Here is an 18,245-nt window from a genome sequence, read left to right as displayed (position 1 = left end):
GAGGGGTATTTGTTGGAAACTAATGCTGAATTCTTGGAGTGTTGAGTGCCAATGTTTAAACTTTCCTGGATTCCTTTGTTCTGGGACTTGCCAGAACTGGTTTGGGGAAATTTGGAGCAATAAAGGGGCAGTTTGAACTGTCAGTTGCCTGTGTTATCTCTGTGCTGTGCCCCGGGTCATCACAAACTCCGAACTCAAAATGTTTCTGGAATGGATAAAACAACCCCTTTCACATTTGAAACACTCCCAACTCAAAATCCCCACAGCACTGAGCCTTATCATTTATGCACTGAAGTCAGAGGTGGGTTCCTACCAGTTCGCACCTATTCGGTAGAACCGGTTCATCAAATCTACCAAACTGGTTAGAAGAGGTTCCACCAGTGGACCCGGAAAGCAGGCCACACCTACAGAAGAGGTTCCAGTTTTTTTGGAAACCCACCACTGGTCCTTGGATATGATTATTCTACACTATCATGCTCATATTTATAAAACTCAGGGCCTCTGTGAAAGGTAAGGATGACTACTGCGTTTGTGGTGCAATCAGAACATTGCGTGTGTTGAAGTTGTTTTAACGCAAACCAAAGATGCCTTTTAAAAAACAAGTTTACATCATATTCTTATGCATGCCAGTGCTGTGTGTGAGGTAATTTAAGGTGGTTCTGACAAGTGTCGTCGGCATCTTCATATCCGGTCACATGGGCGGCAAGCCACTCCCACAAAGGAGGCCACACCCACAGAGTAGGTTCGAACAATTTTTGAAACCCACCACTGACTGAAGTGCACAAAAGGGCAGCAAAAATTGAACTTTTTCCTACCGATGATCCATGTCAAAAGCCTCCTCAGGAATCCTGTAACATGTGGCCCAACATGAAACTTCTGTAATGCCGTAAATATTAAAGAGTTGAGTTTTGTTTCCGTTTACTTTCCAGCTTCTCAACACGCTAAGCGCAGGGCAGGCTTCTCCACCAAGAGCTAAGATTCTCAAGGAGGTATCCACAGTCAACACGGTTGATCTAATATGTTCAACTCCAAATCTTTTCAAAAGGGTTGGTGTAGCCTGAAGAAAGCAATATTCCAGGTTATGAGAAGTAGCCCTCGACTTTACAACAGTTTGTATACGCTCAGAATTACACCAGCACTGAAAAAAGAGACTTACAACCATTTTTCACACTCACAAAACCATTGCAGCATTCCCAATGCAATCCTCGGCTGCAATAATAGAGGGATAGAATCAAAATCATGTGAAGCATTGATATCGCTTTAGAAAGTTTTATTAAGACCCCGCTTAGAACACTGCATCCAGTTTTGGTCACCACAATGTAAAGAAAAAAGATGTTGAGATTCTTAAAAGAGTGCAGAGAAGAGAGACAAAGATGATTAGGGGTCTGGAGACTGAACCATTGAAGAAGGATTGAAAGAATTGGGTATGTTTAGTCTACTCAAAAGTAGGACTAGGCAAGACATGATAGCAGTGTTTCAATACGAAGGAGAAATTTCCTAACTGTGAGAAGAGTTAATCACTGGAATGGCTGGCCTTCAGAAGTTGTATGTACTCCATCACTGCAGATTTTTAAGAAGAGACTGGACAGCAAATTGTCTGAAATAGTACAGGGTCTCTTGCTCTAGCAGGGGGTTGGACTAGAAGACCTCCTTCCAAATCTGTTATTCTATGAAATAGTTTTCAACTGAGACACTCCTGAGCAGAAACTCTGAAACTAGCCATTGCTTATCTCCCGTCATTTGAGTCAATACTAAAAGGGGCTTATTCAATAACTCGGTTATGTTAGTAAGAACTTTCTTGGAGAAAAGACCGTCATTTGAGGCTTAACCACATCTCTTCCAGAAATGTTCCAAATCTGAAAAAAGTTCCCCAAGGAACTTTTTATCTTATATACTATATTAATATGGTTGAAACAGCACTGAAGCACTTCTGATGAAGTTGGAAGAAGACTGATCTGGGAACAAGATGCTACATATATTGACACATTTTTTTAATTCCTACAGACTGCACGTGAAAGCCTTGGGCTATCTATCTATCTATCTATCTATCTATCTATCTATCTATCTATCATCCATCCATCCATCCATCCATCCATCCATCCGACTGTGTGTGTATATATGTTCCAGTATAACTCTGGAATGTCTCAAGCAATTTCAACCAAACTTGGTACACAGATAACTTATTCTCTGGAAACAAATACTGTGAGGATAAGACACCCCTAACACCTCTCAGGGTGTGTGTTCTGCTAAGATACAGCCTGTTGTGCCTTAAAATAGATTCTACTGTACTGCTTAAAATGGCTTCTACTGTACAGCGCAGTAGAGTTGCCATGGTAACAGCTTCACAGTACTCCACAAGGGGCTCCCTCTGGTAAGTGGGAAAATCCAACATTAGAAATTAGATTTGGTCCGGGATTATTTTTGAGGACAAATGTATGGATTAGGATGAATAAATAACCGGGCAACGCCAGGTTATCAGCTATCTGCAATATAAATAGCCTTGGTAAGATTTCTCCTTACTCAAGCAAACAAAACAAGTGAATAGTTTAATTAACTCTCCAAGTTTCTTACCTGTAATACGGTCACTCTGTGCTGCTGGAAGAGAGCCCTGGATAACCGCTGTGGCATCATTTTAATCACTGTGGGTAGTATAAGCAAACATGCGCCACTCGCCAGACTAATGAAGAGGTCAATGACTGATGGATCAAAACTCAAAGGAGAAGCCATAAACACCACGTCATCTGGGGTAATTTCAAAAATCTCTCTAAAATAAGGGAAAAAAACCACACATATCTAAGAAATTAGATTTAGATGAAATTTCAAGCAGTTTTGCATTTCTTGCAACACTGATCACACATATGCCAAATTAATCAGTCAAGACTCTTTCTCCAGCTAATACAAGTTATAAGCGCTCCAATTCCACCTCTAATTCAGGTCAGCATTACATAAACTGTATGCCCTGAATGTCTTGGGGGGAGGGGGGGGCAGTCTAAGCAGCCCTTCCAAAATTTGGAGAAGCATAATGTGGTCAACCCAGAATGAGATTCATTTCCAACAAACATTATAGCTTTCCACATTTCTTTTTTAATCTAAGGGCGAAATACTTGCAAACCAAGATCTATGAGCTTATGTCAGATCCATTCCAATTATACTGAAAGCAAAGAACTGGAAATCCAACATAACTTATGCTATTGTTGTTCTTTTGATTAACCCTTCCTTCTTATCAAAATATATCATCATCATCTTCATTTAATGACCCCACGATCCCTTGCAGGGTGGAGTCTGGGCAATGGAGCTAGCAGAGCGTTTTAATGGCCAGATGCCCTTCCTGTCACTAATGCAGAGTTTTGTTCAGTATTTTTCGGAGTATAAGACGCACCTTTTTCCCTCAAAAAAGAGGCTGAAAATCTGGGTGCGTCTTATACACTGAATACAACATTTTTTGCCTACTGAAACTCTGCCCCCTTCACCAAATAGCCATGCATAGCTTGTAGGCGTCTTTCAGAAAGCTCCTGGGGGCTGGGGAGGGCAGAAACGAGCAAAAAACGGGCCCCCAGGAGCATTCTATAAGCTTCCTAATGCCCCTTTTTTTGACAAAAACCGGGCCCGTTTTTGTGAAAAACGGGCCATTTTTTGCTCATTTTTGCTCCCACCAGAACACTCTATAAGCCTCCTAAAGGCTATTCATGCCCTTTTTTGGAAAACAAATGGGTCCGTTTTCGCAAAAAAACGGGCCATTTTTGGGAGGTTTGCAATGTGCAAAAACTTTTTTTTTAAAAAATTGCCTCTTCAAAACCTTGGTTGCGCCTTATAGCAATAGCAATAACAGTTAGACTTATATACCGCTTCATAGGGCTTTCAGTCCTCTCTAAGCGGTTTACAGAGTCAGCATATCGCCCCCACAGTCTGGGTCCTCATTTTGCCCACCTTGGAAGGATGGAAGGCTGAGTCAACCTTGAGCCGGTGAGATTTGAACCGCTGAACTGCAGCTAGCAGTCAGCTGAAGTGGCCTGCAGTACTGCACTCTAACCACTGAGCCACCTTGGCTCAGTAATACTCCAAAAAATACGGTAAATTCTCATGGTGCCCAGAAAGAGAAATATCTGCTTCCACCTAGGATTGAACTCATACCCTCCCAATTGTGAGACAAGAACTCCACCTCTAGGCCATGGCACCACTCCTCTTATCAAAATATATGACTAAGCGTATATGGAAAAACTTACCTAAGGTGAAGGATATTTGGTACGATGCATTTATGAGGCACCCTCACAATTTTGGGGAGCCCCGTTGTTCCAGATGTGTGTAAAATATATGCCAGGGAATGTTTCTCTCTGACATTCAACAAATCTTTGGGTGGTGTAACATCACGTTGCTGTTCTTGACGGACACTTTCGACCACAGAACTTTCACTCTCTGCATTTCCATATTTGGTCAATGGAACACCACTCTGCCTTTGGAAAAGAATTAAACCAATTCTCTGCCTTTGAAGAGAATTCTGGCTGTACAAGTGTCCATAGGTAGTTGTGAATTTCTGGAAAGAAAAGGGAAAGTTATTCTAATAGAACTTTCGTATGTTTACTTCTCTGTGTCTAAAGTCACCCCAAATAAACTCAATCAAAATAAATTTAGAGCAGCTAATCAAATCAGATGCCTTTCAAGGGAATATGGCTTTAAAAAAAAAAAAAAACCAAAATGACATTGCAGCAAAGGCAAAAACTAGCAACCTACAGTGGTTATTTTGATAGGGCTGCAAGATTTGTGTTGCAAAAATCCAAATGGCAATTAATGAAGAATGCAAAACATGGAACGACTAAAGGGCCTAAAACAGCACACCAAGACTGTAGACGTGTCAGCATTTAATCGAACTCATGTGCCCAATATTTCACGAGAAATGCTGGACAAGAATTAGAATTGAAATTAATATTCTGGGAGAAACATTAACAATCTCAGTCTTGGTGGGATTCATAATTTAACTGCCCTAATGACCATCTGGGTAGGTGGCGCTCGGTGGTCATGTGACTGGGTGGGCGTGGCCAACTCAAGGTCACTCAAGTCAATGGGCGCTTCGCCTTAGCTGTTACAATGTAATAAGGGTTAACCGGAGAGGCAGTTTCTGTAAGCAGGGCAATAAAGATTAGGCTAGAAACAACACCAGAATGTTTCCTTCCTGCCTTCCTTACAGGATTAGCCCTGTAAAGTGGAAAAAAAACAAAAGAGATTTCTTCCAGCGATTGGTTGGAAGTTACCAATGGGTTCTCCCGAATAGATGCGAACTGGCTGAATCCCACCACTGGTCTTCTGCTCCATATTAAAAAATAAAACCTCTATCAACTAATGCAAATACTGGCCAAAGAAAATGAAACAATCACAGACATTATCTTTTTAGGCTCAACGTTCACCGAGATCTTTCTATTTGAGAGAAGGACTATGATATATCAAGATATTAACATTAAATATACCGATGTTATATATGTCAAATTGGGGACAGAGCACCCTGAAGAAAATCTCATTTCTGTGTCGTGGATGCCTTTGAATTGCAGAGCTGGATTAAAGATATGAGTAAACTCTGAGCTGTAAGAACAATTGAGTATTAGATGAAATAAAAACAGACTGCTCAGTATTTCAAAGCAGTTGGTTTAAGATAGAGAAAGAATTGGGACGAGGTTGCATTCTCTCCTCTTTCTTATTCAACCTGTATGGAGTTAATTATTTATAAAAGCTTTCTTTAAAATTTTCAATTAAAAAAAAAAAGCAAGTACTGGAGCATTGAATTTGTATTGTTTTCTATTGGATGCGGTGCTAAAATGCTGAGCTTGTCAATCAGAAAGATCAGCAGTTCGGCGGTTCAAATCCCTAGCACCGCATAAAGGAGTGAACTCCCGTTACTTGTCTTTGCTTCTGCCAACCTAACAATTCGAAAGCATGTAAAAATGCAAGTAGAAAATAGGGACCGACGTTGGTGGGAAGATAACAGCATTCCGTGCGCCTTCGGCATTTAGTCATGCCGGCCACATGACCACAGAGACGTCTTCGGACAGTGCTGGCTCTTGGGTTTAGAAACGGAGATAAGCACCGTCCCCTCGAGTAGGTAACAACTAGCACATATATGTGAGGGGAGCCTTTACCTTTATTGGAGCACATAACACCAAAGAGGTTAAAGCTAGAAAGCAAAATTACCAAACTGAGTCTCACTTACTTTGGCCATGTCATGCGGGGGAATTCACTGGAGAAAGCAATTAAGTTTGGAAGAATTAGAGGTAAAAGGAGCAGTAATATAAGTCATAAGGTTGTAATTCAAGGACTACCGTACCTAGTAGTACCTTGGTACTCAATGTTTAGTGGTTCTGGGATGTGCAATGAGTACCAAAAATGATGAATACCAACCAATTTTTCCTCCATAAGCAATAATGTTATAAGCCACAAGGCAGCCAACACTGACAGATCCTAGCTTGTGCAATGAATACCATACCAAACAAACAATGGTACTGGGACAGAATTATTCCATCAAAATGAATTCAGTACCAAATTCGATGAGTTTCAAAGCAATTGAGTACCAAGGAACCACTGGATATAATTACTTAAAATTCTATGGGTTTTGTTGTTGTTAGTTGCGAAGTCATGTCCGGCCCATCGTGACCCCATGGACAATGTTCCACCAGGTCTTCCTGTCCTCTACCATCCTCTGGAGTCCATTTAAGTTCAGGCCTACTACTTGAGTGACGCCATCCAGCCACTTCATTCTCTGCCGACCCCTTCTTCTTTTGCCCTCAATCTTTCCCAGCATTAGGGTAGTCTCCAATGAGTCCTTCCTTCTCGGCCAAAGTATTTGAGTTTCATCTTCAGGATCTGGCCTTCTAAAGAGCAGTCTGGGTTGATCTCCTCTAGGACTGACCGGTTTGATCACCTTGCAGTCCAAGGGACTCGCATGAGTTTTCTCCCGCAATGTAGTTCAAAGGCCTCAATTCTTTGGCGCTCAGCCTTTCTTATGGTCCAACTTTCACACCCATGGGTTTACTTCATTGTAAACATAAAACTAATCTAGGTTTGCATAATTGTTTACATTTTAAATATGCCAATTAAAATAAAAATGGGAAACGTTGCACTTACATCAACTTTATCTTCTTCAACAAGAACATATTGGAAACCACATGTCTTCATGAAGGAAGTATAGAGGCTGGACAAGGCATCTGGATCGATGGGAGAATACGCAGCAGGTACCTGCAGAAGTCTAGCAGAATGAAGCAAGCTATTCTTAACAATTCACAGAGGGTCTTTACCAACCATAGAGAAGGCTCTCTATGGTTTTCCATGTACTTTTATATTTCACAGCCGGTGTGGGGAACTATGGCTGCTTGATAGTGTGGACCTCAACTCCCAGAACTCCTGGGAACTTTCGTGCTGGGCTCAGGAATTTTGGGGGTTGAATCCATAAGTCAAAAAAGGACCATAGTTCTCCATCTCTGTTTTACAGGATATTGGATACAATTAATGTATGAGTGCAGCCTAACTACATAAATTCCTATAGTGAAATGCCAAGGTTTTAAAAATAAAAGGGATTTATTTCTATATGTCTTACTCCATCTAGTGGCTTAAGTTGTTGAAGCAAAAAAGTTAGATTCTACACATATTTATGCCAGCATCTTGCATCCTATTAAAAATTAAGACATCATTACCATGTATCCCTGAAAACAAGGCAGGGTCTTATTTTTTTACCCCCAGAAGGACTTGGCCCAGTGGTGGGCTCGGCTTCCACCATATGAATGCATGCAGCACATGCGTGCAGCGTGCGCATGCATCCTTACCTCTTGCGACGTCTCCATGACGTTCTAACTGTGTTGCGCATGCACCAGGCACTCCATGCACATGCGCCAAAAAGCTGAAATACAGGTAAGGAGCTCGGGCGGGCGGGCCCTCCAGAGCTCCGTACCGGAATGGTACCCGGTGTTCCGGGCAGGCACCGGTACGCCCGTACTGGTGCGTACTGTCTGCAACCCACCGCTGGCTTGGCCTTATTATCGCAGGGGCTTATTATTTTGGGAGTACAGGAGGCGGCGAGCATGGGACTGGATGTCCCATTGCCACCGTCGCATCCCCTCCCTGTTCTTCATGCCGGCCGAACGGCTGGCCAGCACTGTCCTGATGTGTCCTGCCGCCGTTGCCTCATGGAGCAGAACTCTGCGAGGCTTCTTGTGCTATTGCACACACAAACTGTAACACTGTCGCAAGCTTCACTGTACCGGCGCAGCTGGCATGCAGCTACTCGCACCAGTATGTCAAACCTCGCGGCAGTGCTGCCGTTCATGCATGTAACGATACAAGAAGCCTTGCAGAGTCCTACTCCACAAGGCGGCAGCACAACAAGTCTTACAAAGACTCATTTTTGGAATTTATGGCAGGTGGCCAGACGAGAAGCGCATCTTACCTTTCCAACTCCATCGCGTTCCTTGCCGTTGTGTCCAGGGAAACACATTGTAAAAAAACTTCTCGCGAGTTCAAACCTCTTGAACTCGCGAGGTTTTTTACATGTTTCCCTGGACACAACAGCGATGAATGCGACAGAGCTCCCAGTGTCCAGTAAGATGCGTGTCTCGCACTGGGGCACAATTTGGGGGGTGGCAGGCGGGGTGGGGGATGGGGTGGGCCGCAAGACACGCGTCTTACCAGACATTGACAGTTCCGTTGTGTCTCTCGGCTGGTCTGTGCAGGAAACACCTTGCATGGGAAAGAAAGAACTTCTCGTGAGTTCGAGTAGTTGTTAATTACTCGCATTTGCAATAAGTTTTTCTTTCCCAGGCAAGGTGTTTCCCTGCACAGACCAGCCGAGAGACAAGACGGAACTGTCAATGTCTGGTAAGACGCATGTCTTGCGGCCCACCCCACCCTATCCCCCACTCCGCCTGCCACCCCCTAAATTGCGCCCCAGTGCGAGACACACATCTTACTGGATACTGGGAGCTCTGTCACATTCATCGCCGTTGTCCAGAGACGCAAGGGAGCTGCGAGTGTCTGATAAGACGTGTGTCTCGTGCCGGGCGCAATTTGGGGGTGGGGTGGAGCGGGGCATGGGGTGGGGCGGGCCAGGCCGCTAGACACACGGGAAGTCCTGCCATGCCTGGTGAGGGGGGAGAAGAAATGGCAAGCGGAGCAGTATCTCCACCTGTCACCCACTCTCAAAAGATGCCAGAAATGAGTCTTTGTGAGACTCGAAACAAATGAGAGAAAGAATGGGGAGAGAGAAAGGAAAGAAAGAAAAAGAAAGCAAGGGAAAGTGAGAGGAAAAAGAGAGAGAAACAGAAATGAGAGGGAGGGAAAGAGAGATCCATTTCCCCCCACACAGGGAAACCACAATTGGAAACCCTGCACCCACAGGCAGGGAAACCACAATGCCAAATCCAAACCACCATACGCCCAGGGTTTTGGATTAATGTATTTAATGATCTAAAATGACTTTTATTTTGATCCCCAGACAAGAGGGGAGAATGGGGCAAGAGAAAGGAAAGGAAAGGGAGGGAGAGAGAAAGAGAGAGAGGGAGGGAGGAAGGAAGGGAGAGGAAAAAGAGAAACAGAAATGAGAGGGAGGGAAAGAGGGACCCATTTGCCACACACAGGGAAATCACAATTGTAAACCTTGAACCACACACAGGCAAACCACAACACTCATGTATGGTACAACAATCAATTTATTCAAACTCAATAATATTTTCAAACGCAACAATGTTTTCAAACGCAACAATTTATTCCAATATGGTAGTCATGTCATCTTCTTCTATAACATCATCCAAACTGTCCACAACCTGAATTGCATTCTGTGATTCTCGCGAGTCCAATTTGTTCAACACCATGCGTCCCAATCGCTCATGCTTAGCAATAGCGGTCTCCTTAAAGGAGTACCTCCTGTCCATGTACCCTGCTCTTATTGCATTCGCGACACAATCGTCACTGATTTTGTCCCACGCATTTTTAACCCAATTCGCGAGGTCTGTCAGGCCGGGCTTCACAAAATCCCCTCGTTGGTTTCTTATCATTTGGTGTTCAATGTATTGATTTATTTGGACGTGGAGATGTTCCCTAAAAGCCTTATTAATACCGATATCCAATGTCTGCAGGTAGCCAGTCATTCCTGCGGGAATCATTATTTGATCGATCCTGCGTTGGGCAAGAAACCTTTTCATATCCTTGGCACGGTGAGTGCTGGCTGAATCCCACACCACCATGCCTCTTTGACCAGCTCTCCCAACAAGCGGGAGCATTAGCTCCACCCACTTCCTGATGGCTGCTTGGCTGCACCAGGCCTTTTCGGTTTCAAGGGTGTAAATCCCTGAAACCATTTCGATTTTGTTCTTCTTTCCCTTGTTTATCAATAGCGGTGTGACTTTGGTTCCGTCCATCCGAATGGCCAATATGCACGTCAGACGTGCACTTTCATATCCCGTGGAGGGAATAGGGACGGATGTGGCACCGCTCTGGTCCACGGGGGTTTGAGACCCTTGGCCCATGAAGACGGCTGTTTCATCCATGGCGATAATGTTCGATAGCTGGTACTTGGCAAAGTCAATCCCATCAACGGACGACTTGAACGCAAGGGCCCGTTTGACAAGTTCGCCATCTTCCAGCTTGAACAGTGAGGTGGATCTCCTCAGAGACAGTTCGTGTCGCTGAAGGAAGCTATCCAGCCAGTGCGTAGAGGCTTTGAATTGTTCCTGGGGAATTTGTAACTGTGGTGCCATTTCAAGGGCAAATGCTTGAATATCGGCCCTGCGCACAACCAAAGCCTTTGCTCTCCTGTCAGCGATCCATTCAGAGACGCCGTCTTCAAGTTCAGGGAATAACGGTTGCCGACCTGATCCACACTTGCGCTTGTTGCCATTTCCCTCCTGCACCTGTTGGCGGAGGTTGTCGTACTCTACTCTCCATTTTCGGACCATACGGAGATCCAACATCTTCTCTTTGCAGAAGGCTGCCAGATTCTTGCCCCGAGAATCCTCCACGATTCCTTTCTTGAATTCCACGGAGTAGCTCTTTCTTTTTGAACTCATCTTGTCTGGGGGGGTCAAAATAAAAGCCGTTTTAGATAATTAAATCCAGTACCCCATAACCCTGGGGGTATGGTGGTTGGGTTTTGGCATTGTGGTTTCGCTGTGTGGGGGTTCAGGGTTTGCGATTGTGGTTTCCCTGTGTATGGCAAATGGGTCTCTCTTTGCCTCCCTCCCTCTCATTTCTGTTTCTCTCTCTTTTTCCTCTCCCTTCCTTTCTTTTTCTTTCTTTCCTTTCTCTCGCCACATTCTCCCCTCTTGTCTGGGGGTCCAAATAAAAGTCATTTTAGATCATTAAATTCATTAATCCAAAACCCTGGTGGTGTGGTGGTTGGGATTTGGCATTGTGGTTTCCCTGTGTGGGAAATGGATCTCTCTTTCCCTCCCTCTCATTTCTGTCTCTCTCTCTTTTTTCCTCACTCTCTCTTGCTTTCTTTTTCTTTCTTTCCTTTCCTCCCATTTTCCCTCTCATTTCTGTCTCTCTCTTTTCCTCTCCCTCTCCCTTGCTTTCTTTTTCTTTCTTTCCTTTCCTCCCATTCTCGCTCTCGTTTCTGTTTCTCCCCGGGGGAGGGCCTTCTCTGTTGCAGCTCTGGCCCTCTGGAACAAGCTCCCTGTTGAGATCCGGACCCTTACTACCCTCCCGGCTTTCCGCAAAGCCACCAAGTCCTGGCTGTTCCAGCAGGCTGGGGGGAGCTGAGAAGCATCTACCTCCACAGAAATTGTGAATGTTGGTTTTGTTTTTAATATGTTGTCTTTGTCTCGTTCCCCCTTTCCCTTGTCTTTTGTGAGCCGCCCGGAGTCCTCCGGGAGTGGGCGGCATACAAGACAAATAAATAAATAAATAAATAAATAAATAAATAAATAAATTTTCCTCTCTCTCTCCCTTGCCTTCTTTTTCTCTCTTTCCTTTCCTCCCATTCTCCCTCTCGTTTGTGTTTCTCTTTTCCTCTCACTTTTTCTATTTTCTTTCTTTTTTCTTTCTCCCCATTTTCTCTCTCACTTTTGCAGTGGTAGGTACCAGTAAGGGGCACGAGGTGCGGCGGGTGCTCTTTTTGCCTGACCATCAGCATTACCAGTAAGGAGGGGACGCGAAGCGCGATGGGCGCTCTTTTTGCAGTGGGCGCTCTTTTTGCAGTGGGCGCTCTTTTTGCGCGACCATCAGCATTACCGGTAAGGAGGTGGTGTGAGGAGGTTTGTAGGTGCTCTTTTTGCGGCAGGCGTTCTTTTTCCATGGCTATCAGCGTTACCGGCAAGGAGTGGGGCGCGAGGCACAGCGGATGCTATTTTTGCTGCAGCCGCTCTTTTTGTGCAGCCATCAGCGTTAGCGGTAAGGAGTGGGGCGGCGAGGTGCGGCAGGCGGTCTTTTTGTGGCAAGTGTTCTTTTTGCTGCAGCCACTATTTTCATGGCCATCAGCATTACTGTTAGGTACGGTAATGGCATGTGGGGTGCATGGGGAATGTCTCCCCCCCTTCCCCACTCTCGCCTCCTCTTGTTTGTGTGGAAAGCAATTAGAGAAAATGGCGGGGACTAGCTTGCACATGCGTTTTAGTTTGGGGGGGGGGTAATTTTCGAAAGGGGGCTTATTTTAGCGCATGCGCTGAAAAGCCCGATTGGGCTTAGTATCATGACATGTCTTATTTTCAGGGAAACATGGTAAAATTGTAGGACGTAAATTAAATAAGACATACTATACAAATAAACACTTTAAAAATGATGATAATGAGGTGATAATAGCATGTCCTGCCTTTATGTTAACCAATTTATATAAATGATTTACCCTAGAATCCAAGAAGGTAGGTTTATCCCTGGATAACAGTAGAGACCGATTTCCAAATTTTCAGTAAGGTTGCAATGTTTCCTCAGGAAGTCTGTAAGCTCTGTAGCAAGGCGCATAACTGTCTTATACTTGTAGTAAACTGGAATCTGAGAGTTGCACGCATCAAAGCACACAGCTCTTCTTTCGGGATATAATCTGGCCGCAGTCTGAACCATCTCATGCAGAGTCATTCTCAATATTTATCCTGCAAAAGGAAAAAAAAAAACACCAATCAATTAATTGAGAGCCAATTTAGTCTAGTGCAGTAGTGTCTCTCAACCTTGGCGACTTTAAGTCCTGTGGACTTCAACTCCCAGAATTCTTTATCTTAGTATATTTCATTTTATCTTACTGCACAGGTAGTCCTTGACTTATTATTATTACCATTGAGCCCAAAATTTATGTTGGTAAGTAAGACAGTTGTTAAGTAAGTTTGCCCTGTTTTACAACCTTTCTTAGCACAGTTGTTAGGTGAATCATAGCAGTTGTTAGTTGGTAAATCGGTTGTTAAGTGAAGCTGGCTTCCCCATTGACTTTGCCTTTCAGAAGATCATAAAAGGTGATCAGATGATCCTGGGACACTGCGATCATAAATATGAACCAGTTGCCAAGCATTGGAATTTGGATCATGTGGCCACAGGGGGTGTTGAAACAGTTGTAAGGGTGAAAAATGATCCTAATTCACTTTTTCCGTGCCGTTGTAACTTTGGTCACTAAACAAATGGTTGTAAGTCAAGGACTACCTGTAGTTCATTTTATCTCATTTCCCCGTACTTCTTCCCCCATATTATTGCATCTTACGTATAGCTTATGTTTCATATGGTCAACTAATCAATTTTGATCCCGTCACCATGGAGAGGGTGGAAGGGTTGTGTGAGAACAGTCATAAATCACTTTTTTCAGTGCTGTTGTAACTTTTTTCATCACCTTTGCATGCAAACTCAATGTGTTTTATAAAATGTGTTGTTCTCTGTTGGGCAATCCTGACTATAAACAAATGTTTATATATATTGGCTGCATATATTTATATAAACACACACCCACACACATATATACACACAGCCAATATATGTGTGTATGGGTGTGTGTAGATAAATATATAGATATATAGACAGACAGACAGACAGATAGATATAGATAGATAGATATAGAGCTAGATAGATATAGATATACAGACAGACAGACAGACAGACAGATAGATAGATAGAGATAGATATAGAGATAGATGAGATAGATATATAGATATATTGATAGATATATAGATGTAGAGCTAGAGATAGATAGATAGATAGATAGATAGATAGGGAGAGAGAGAGAGAGATGAGATAGATATAGATATATAGATAGATGTTAGATAGGTATAGATAGATAGATAGATAGATAGATAGATAGATAGATAGATAGATAGATAGAGATAGAGATAGATAGATAGATATAGAGATAGATAGATATAGAGATAGATAGATATAGATAGATATAGATAGATTAGATAGATATAGATAGATATAGAGATAGATAGATATATAGATATAGATAGATTAGATAGATAGATAGATTAGATAGATAGATAGATAGATAGATAGATAGATAGATAGATAGATAGATAGATAGATAGATGAGATAGATATAGATATATAGATAGATGTTAGATAGGTATAGATAGATAGATAGATAGATAGATAGATAGATAGATAGATAGATGAGATAGATATAGATATATAGATAGATGTTAGATAGGTATAGATAGATAGATAGATAGATAGATAGAGATAGATAGATAGATAGATATAGATAGATAGATAGATAGATAGATAGATAGATAGATAGATAGATAGATAGATAGATATAGAGATAGATAGATATAGAGATAGATAGATAGATAGATATAGATAGATTAGATAGATATAGATAGATAGATATAGAGATAGATAGATATATAGAGATAGATAGATTAGATAGATTAGATAGATTAGATAGATAGATAGATAGATAGATAGATAGATAGATAGATAGATAGATAGATAGATATTTGGATGTTAACTCCTACTTATGGATATCCTGTAGTTAATTATTTAATTATTTAGTCGACCAGCACAGGAACAAATTCCAGAGCCATCTGTTCTGGTTCTGATCCAGCACATTTCTCATTTTCCTATACTAAAAATTAAAAATGGTGGAAATAGCATTTCCCCACCCTTTTTATCGGTCTATGAGGAGATGCACTGGAATATTTCCCAGCCTACATTCTACAGATCCACTTGGGCATCAACTTCAGAAGGCTCTATCCAGGCCAGGACCAGGTCTAGCTTGGAAGCCATCCAGATCCAGACCCATCCAGGTCAAGATGGCTTCTTTGGGACTTGTAGACTTCAACTCCCAGAATTTCCGAGCCAGATAAATATATTTTCACTCTCGGGAAGAGAAGGCTGCTGCAGAGGAACAAGACAGCAATGTCTCCAAGTGCCTTACGGAGCAGAAAGCGAGGCAGAATCGTTGTTCCAGAAAGATGGGATAAGAAAAAGTGGGCTTTAATTACAAGGAAGTAGGGGTTTTTTTTGGGCTGGCTCAGGAATTCTGGGAATTGAAGTTCACAAGTCACAAAAGCTGGTGTGTGTGTGTGTGATTTTGTTACATTGTACTATATTAATTTATTTGATTCTTCTTGTCAGTTTTTATTGTTTTAAATGTGGCCAAACTCAATAGCAGAAAATACAGCAACAGAGTGGCCTGGAATGCATTATCTGACTCGGTAGTTTCTTCCACAACTCCCTCCTCGCAACTTTAACCTTAGACCAGTGTTTCTCAACCTTGGCTACTTGAAGATGTCTGGGAGTTGAAGTCCAGACATCTTCAAGTGGCCAAGGTTGAGAAACACTGCCTTAGACTGTCTAATGTTGACTTCACCCCATTCCTAAGAGGTCTGTAAGGGGCAGGCATAAATGCACCAACCTGTCCCTGTCCTAATGTTCCCTTTTATTTGCCTCCATTTCATGTACTCTGGAATAGAAAGAACAGAATAACAGAGTTGTAAGGGACCTTAGAGGTCTTCTAGTCCAACCCCCTGCCTAGGCAGAAAACCCTACACCACTTCAGACAAATGGCTAGCCAACATCTTCTTAAAGACTTCCAGTGTTGGAGCATTCACAACTTCTGGAGGCAAGTTGTCCCACTGATTGATTGTTCTAACTGTCGGGAAATTTCTCCTTAGTTCTAGGTTGCTTCTCTTCTTGATTAGTTTCCACCCATTGCTTCTTGTCCTACCTTCAGATGCTTTGGAGAATAGCTTGACTCTTTCTTCTTTGTGGCAACCCCTGAGATATTGTAAGACTGCTATCATATCTCCCCCGGTTCCTTCTTTTCTTTAAAATAGACATACCCAGTTCCTGCAACCATTCTTCATATGTTTTAGCCTCCAGTCCCCAAATCATCTTTGCTGCTCTTCTCTGCATTCTTTAATCTTTTTTTAACCACTCTTTAATACTCATAATCTTGCATATACTTATATCTATTATTTTACGCACACTTGATAGTGTGTGTAAGATAATAGTAGACATACCCAGTTCCTGCAACCATTCTTCATATGTTTTAGCCTCCAGTCCCCAAATCATCTTTGCTGCTCTTCTCTGCACTCTTTAATCTTTTTTTTAATCACTCTTTAATACTCATAATCTTGCATATACTTATATTATTTTACGCACACTTGACAGTGTGCGTAAGATAATAGTAGACATACCCAGTTCTTGCAACCGTTCTTCATATGTTTTAGCCTCCAGTCCCCAAATCATCTTTGCTGCTCTTCTCTGCACTCTTTAATCTTTTTTAAATCACTCTTTAATACTCATAATCTTGCATATACTTATATCTATTATTTTACGCACACTTGACAGTGTGCGTAAGATAATAGTAGACATACCCAGTTCTTGCAACCGTTCTTCATATGTTTTAGCCTCCAGTCCCCAAATCATCTTTGCTGCTCTTCTCTGCACTCTTTAATCTTTTTATTTAATCATTCTTTAATACTCATAATCTTGCATATACTTATATCTATTATTTTACGCACACTTGACAGTCTGCGTAAGATAATAGTAGACATACCCAGTTCTGGCAACCGTTCTTCATATGTTTTAGCCTCCAATCCCCAAATCATCTTTGCTGCTCTTCTCTGCACTCTTTAATCTTTTTATTTAATCATTCTTTAATACTCATAATCTTGCATATACTTATATACTTTGAGCCAAGGTGGTGCAGTGGTTAGGGTGCAGTACTGCAGGCCACTTCAGCTGACTGTTATCTGCAGTTCAGCGGTTCTAATCTCACCGGCTCAAGGTTGACTCAGCCTTCCATCCTTCCGAGGTGGGTGAAATGAGGACCCAGACTGTGGGGGCGATATGCTGACTCTGTAAACCGCTTAGAGAGGGCTGAAAGCTCTAAGAAGCGGTATATAAGTCTAACTGCTATTGCTATCTATTATTTTATGCACACTTGACAGTGTGCGTAAGATAATAGTAGACATACCCAGTTCTTGCAACCGTTCTTCATATGTTTTAGCCTCCAGTCCCCAAATCATCTTTGCTGCTCTTCTCTGCACTCTTTAATCTTTTTATTTAATCATTCTTTAATACTCATAATCTTGCATATACTTGTATCTATTATCTTGCGCACACTTGACAAAACAAGCAAATAAATAAAATAAAAAATAAATAAACAAATTAATTGAAGGGGCCACCGTTCCCCACCCCTGCATTAAAGTCCTCTTGGGAAGAGGGTGGGAGACACAACACACACACACACACACAACACAACACAACACACACACAGAGTTACCTTCTTCCGGCATGTTTTTCCAACTTCCCACCTAAGGCACGAATCAAGTCCGAGAGGCCGCTGAATTTCTGCAAGCGCAGAAAACGTCCTTGGGGAAACCGAGGCCTTAAAAAAGAGCAACTTCTGGCCCGCTTCTTGCAGCGAGAGGCCGGCGGGGGAAGCCTGCGGGGACGAGGAGCCCGCTGGAGAAAGGAACGGGGGCAGCAGGGTGCAATTTGCCCCGCGGGAGCCTCCTCCTCCTCCTTCTTTTTCCCGGCAGAAAACCTCTCCCGGCAGCCGTCGCGTCCAGCCTTTCCTTTCTACCCTACCGCGCAGGGCGGAAGAAGGGACGACGAAGCCAAAGGGGAGGAGGCGAAGGAGGAGCCGGGCTGCCCTCGGCTGGCTGGCTGGCTGCTTACCTGAATAGAGTCTGTCTCCGATCGCTTCCAAGGCAAGATTTGCCTTGCCCGCTGCATTTTGTAAGAGGACGAAGGGTAACAGAGTCGGAAGGGACCCTTGGAGGTCATCTAGCCCAACCCCCTGCTCACGCAGATGATGGGGATGCAGGATGCAATTTGCCTCTGCCTTTCCT

At 42.9% G+C, this 18,245-nt stretch overlaps 1 protein-coding gene across 3 annotated transcripts in view; it reads right to left on the bottom strand.

The window, feature by feature from the left end:
- Nucleotides 1-17,978, bottom strand: part of AASDH (aminoadipate-semialdehyde dehydrogenase) — a 42,270-nt gene extending 24,292 nt beyond the window's left edge. For 2 of the 3 annotated variants that reach the window (XM_032224596.1, XM_032224594.1), the window contains exons 1-6: nt 17,675-17,978; nt 12,812-13,055; nt 7,108-7,228; nt 4,224-4,531; nt 2,572-2,764; nt 816-1,057 (exon numbers count right to left, since the gene is read on the bottom strand). In XM_032224596.1, the coding sequence (XP_032080487.1) occupies nt 816-1,057; nt 2,572-2,764; nt 4,224-4,531; nt 7,108-7,228; nt 12,812-13,041 (1,094 nt within the window). In that variant the 5' untranslated portion in view covers nt 13,042-13,055; nt 17,675-17,978. Of the gene's footprint in view, nt 1-815; nt 1,058-2,571; nt 2,765-4,223; nt 4,532-7,107; nt 7,229-12,811; nt 13,056-15,799; nt 15,848-17,674 lie in introns of all 3 variants that reach the window. The other variant, XM_032224595.1, reaches the window with a different exon arrangement.
- Between the last annotated feature and the right edge of the window lie 267 nt (nt 17,979-18,245).

The sequence above is a fragment of the Thamnophis elegans genome, chromosome 9, assembly GCF_009769535.1.
Source record: "Thamnophis elegans isolate rThaEle1 chromosome 9, rThaEle1.pri, whole genome shotgun sequence".
Classification (NCBI taxonomy): Eukaryota; Metazoa; Chordata; class Lepidosauria; order Squamata; family Colubridae; genus Thamnophis; species Thamnophis elegans.
The sequence above is the reverse complement of the archived record's forward strand: the minus strand, read 5'-3'. Positions and strand labels throughout refer to the sequence as shown.